Source organism: Myotis davidii, unplaced genomic scaffold, assembly GCF_000327345.1.
Source record: "Myotis davidii unplaced genomic scaffold, ASM32734v1 scaffold118, whole genome shotgun sequence".
Classification (NCBI taxonomy): domain Eukaryota; kingdom Metazoa; phylum Chordata; class Mammalia; order Chiroptera; family Vespertilionidae; genus Myotis; species Myotis davidii.
In genome coordinates, this window is record NW_006290441.1 from 2,427,754 (window position 1) to 2,431,922 (window position 4,169).

Below are 4,169 nucleotides of genomic sequence, written 5' to 3' on the forward strand. Positions count from 1 at the left end.
ATTCAGTCCACAGGCCAACACTCTATCCACTGAGCCAAACCAGCTAGGGCTGGTTGTATGTTTTATACACCAATACTGAACTATCATAAAAAGAAACTAAGAAAACAATTCCATTTACAACTACATCAAAAAATAAGGTACTGCCTTAGCTGGTTGCTGTGGTTAGAGCTCAGCCCATGGACTGAAGGGTCTTGGGTTTGATACCAGTTAAGCACATGTACTTGGGTTGCAGGCTTGATCTTGGGCCCAGGAGCGTGCAGGAGGCAACCAATCGATGTGTTTCTCTCACATCAATGGTTTCTCTCTCCCTCCTCCTCCCTTCCACTTTCTAAAATAAGTCAAATGGAAATGCTTACAGCTCTTTTTGAATTTGTCTAGCAAGTCTTCTGGTTTGTACCAGAAGGCCCTTAAAAAAAAAAAAAGAAAGAAAGAAAAAAAGTGAATGGAGCCCAGTCGGAGTGGCTGACCATCAATCTATGAACTAGGAGGTCACGGTTTGATTCTCAGTCAGGGCCTTGATCCCCAGTGTGGGGCGTGCAGGAGGCAGCTGATCAATGATTCTCTCTCATCATTGATGTTTCTATCTCTCTCTCTCCCTCTCCCTTCCTCTCTGAAATGAAAAAAAAAATGTATTTTTTTTAAAAGTCAATGGAAAAAATATCTTCAGGTGAGGATTAACCAAACCAAACCAACAATAAAAATAAGTTGCCCAAAGGTCTTTAAAAATAAAAAAATAAAAAACACATCTGTTTTCATACTGTTTAACGTCATTTATTCTCTATAATCCTATAGAACACAGGTCAGAGGATGTGTAATACTTACTAGGCTTTATATCCATGTGAACCAAAGACATTGAATGAATATACCTCAAGCCCCGGCCAACTTGCAAAAGGAGATCCTTCAGCTCTGCTTCTATAAAGTAACGCATGCTTCCATAGTTTATACTTATGGCATCAGCCAAACTTCCACCTAACAAACACACACACAAAAAAATTAGCATTTTCTCTTTTCAGAAATATTATTTTTCTTTTATCTTTTCTGAATGATCACAGACTTAACCAAGAAAATGACCTTTTATAGGACCTATTCCCTTCGATCTGCTTGTGAAATAAAAATTTTACTCTTTCTATAGCTAATACACTCACATGGGTACAAAATATAAAGTAGAGTCTCTGGGATATCCATATACCCCAGCAACCCACCTGGTTCTTTTCCCCCAGAATAAATCAATGTTATTATATGCATTCTTTTCAACTCCTTTTTATACAAGTGATATTTTCACTATTTTAAAAAATATTTTTATTGACTTCAGAGAGGGAGAAGAAGAGATAGGAACATCAATGGTGAGAGAATCACTGAACGGGTGGCCCCCTGCACGCTCCCTATTGGGGATTGGCCCACAACCCAGCCACGTGCCCCAACCAGGAATCCAACCGTGACCTCCCGGTTCATAGGTCAACGCTCAACCACTGAGTCACCGAGGCCGGGCATATTTTCTTTATCTTGAAGATAGTTCTTCATCACCAATACAAGACATTCCCTTTACAGTGTTTCTATCAAATTCACTGTATAACTGAATGGTAACGCATTAACCAATCCCCTATTTGATGGACATTTTTTAAACAGTTTCTAAACCTTTGCTAATATATATACTATGGTCTAAGTCAGCCGTGGGCAAACTACGGCCCGCAGGCGGATCGGGCCCATTTGAAATGAATAAAACTATTGAAAAAAAAGACCGTACCCTTTTTATGTAATGATGTTTACTTTGAATTTATATTAGTTCACACAAACACTCCATCCATGCTTTTGTTCCAGCCCTCCGGTCCAGTTTAAGAACCCATTGTGGCCCTCGAGTCAAAAAATTTGCCCACTCCTGGTCTAAGGAATAATTCTGTACATTGATCATTTCATACATATTTAGCGTATCTCCTAGAAACCTATTGTTGGGTCAAAGGGTATGTACAATGTAAAATATACATGCATAGTATGTGTGTGTAATACTATTTTCTTACATATAGATTAAGTTTCTGTAGCCAATAAGGCCATTTCTGTTTAATCTCTGCAAAAGAACTTAAGATTGGTATTCATACCATCAGTGCCAAGACTTGATTGCCTCTGAAAGTTAACAAAAAGAAGTAACAGGATCTGGCTGGGTAGTTCAATTGGTTAAAGTGTCCTCCAGATATGCCAAGGTTTCAGGTTCGAACCAATGAGTGTATAAATAAGTGGAACAACAAATCAATGTTTCTCTCTCTCCCCCGCTTCCCTTCTCTCTAAAATCAATAAATAAAAATTTTAAAAAAAGAAATAGTGCACTCAATTTCTGATTTCAAAATGGCTAGTACTTAAAGTCTATAAGCAGTTGCCTATGTGAATGGGGTGATTACATGTGCATGTAAGTGTACACACACACACACACACACACACACACACACACACACACACACTGTCCCCATAGAGAAAGCTGTACCAATTTATATTCTCATCATTAATGTATGATTATACCTGTTTTCCCACACCTTTGATAACGATCTGTAAGTTTTATAGGTAAAAACCAGTATCTTGGGCCCTGCTGATGTGGCTCAACAGTTGTGCATCAACCTATGAACCAGGGGGTCACGGTTCAATTCCCGGGCAGGGCACATCAATCAGTCGCCTCCGTATACTCCCCAAGGGATCAAACCTGCAACCCAGGGATGTGCCCTGGCTGGGAATCAAACTGGCAACCTTTTTAGTACACAGGACGATGCTCAACCAACTGTTGAACCACTCTGGCCTGGCCCACCACTTCTTTTTAAAGCTTAATTAGAAAAAATAAAATCAAAGCCAGGATAATAATATCAGAAGTCAATGAAGTATTAGGAAAGGAAGCTGCACAATTTGAACAAGAATGAATAACAAATGGCAAATTTGTTTTTTAAATAAAAATAAACCACACTTGAATATCTTAGTCATAAGTGGGTTCTCCATACTTAACCTGCACAAGTCTTGAACTGCAGGGCAAAAAGGGATTCTAAAAGGGAACAGGTCAATAAACCTGTCAGACAAGGGGACTTGAAGTCCTATATCAAGTTTAATAAGAAAGAGTATGGCTTCTTTTTAGTGGGTATAGCAACTATTAGCTAAAGCAGTTCTTTTTATCTCATTGCCAAAAGGGCAAGAGAGGTGAGAAGAGCAAAACATTCATCTGATTTTTAGGTTCTCTTCCCCTATCTGGCAACATTTTTATACACTTATTTCAATCTATCACTACACTAAAGACAACAGACTTAAAATGCAAATGACTCTGAGATAATAAGGAAGCTTAGTCACTGATAAAGGATATCAGTTAATCAACATGTACAAATCAATGATAACAGAATCCTTTCTCTGTGAAACTGTGTTTTCTGAAGATCAGGCTTATTACTATTCAAAGCTTTTCGAAAGTAGAGAGAGGAATAAGTGGAAAAGAAAAACAAGAGATAAGAAAAGCTCACAAATGTATCAGGATGGTCTTAGTTTCTTTCATTTAAGCAGAACAAACAACCATACAAAAAGGCATCCCTGTGCCACACAGGCCTACTTACTTTTTAAACATTTTTATTTTTCTTGAAAGTTTTATAGTGCCCCAAAATAATAAACTATTTCAAAAGATTATTTTATAACCTAACTTTATAATAGGACAAGGTCTTTGTCCCCACATCTGAATTATACAACCATGTAATTTCCTAGGTTGTTACAAATTTGTGATCCCTAGACTACCACTGAAATACATAAGGGAACCAACCACATCAAAAATGTGACAGAAAAAAAAAGTGACAGGAAGGAAGAAATTAATAGGAGACAGTGTCTAGCAAATATGGAGTGGAAAAGACATTATGGTTGAGTTGTACTGATATATATCAAATGTAGTAACTGAAAAATAAAGGTTAAGAAACAAATCATGGAAGACAGATACATAAAAATTTTTGTTGTTGTTAATCCTCACCTGAGGTTATTTTTTCAATTTATTTCTAGAGAGTAGAAGGAAGGCAGGAGGGGGAGAGAGAGGAAAACATCTATTGGTTACCTCCTTACCTGGGCCTGTGAACCTGCAACTGAGATATGTGCCCTAGACCTTCAGTTGGAAGGCTGAATGAAGCTCTAATCATTCATTCATTCATTTAAGAGTGGAAGAGGCATGTATA

General features: G+C 37.8%; 1 protein-coding gene across 6 annotated transcripts in view; it reads right to left on the reverse strand.

The window, feature by feature from the left end:
* The window catches only part of WEE1 (WEE1 G2 checkpoint kinase), a 19,965-nt gene that overhangs the window by 11,147 nt on the left and 4,649 nt on the right, over nucleotides 1-4,169 (reverse strand). For 5 of the 6 annotated variants that reach the window (XR_001513816.1, XM_015563719.1, XM_015563720.1 and 2 more), the window contains exon 6: nucleotides 823-969. The exons of the other annotated variant lie outside the window; for it this stretch is intronic. Coding sequence is in view for 4 of the 5 variants with exons in the window: in XM_015563719.1 (XP_015419205.1) it covers nucleotides 823-969 (147 nt within the window). In the remaining variant the exon portion in view is untranslated. The remainder of the gene's footprint in view (nucleotides 1-822; nucleotides 970-4,169) is intronic. 6 annotated transcript variants of the gene reach the window in all.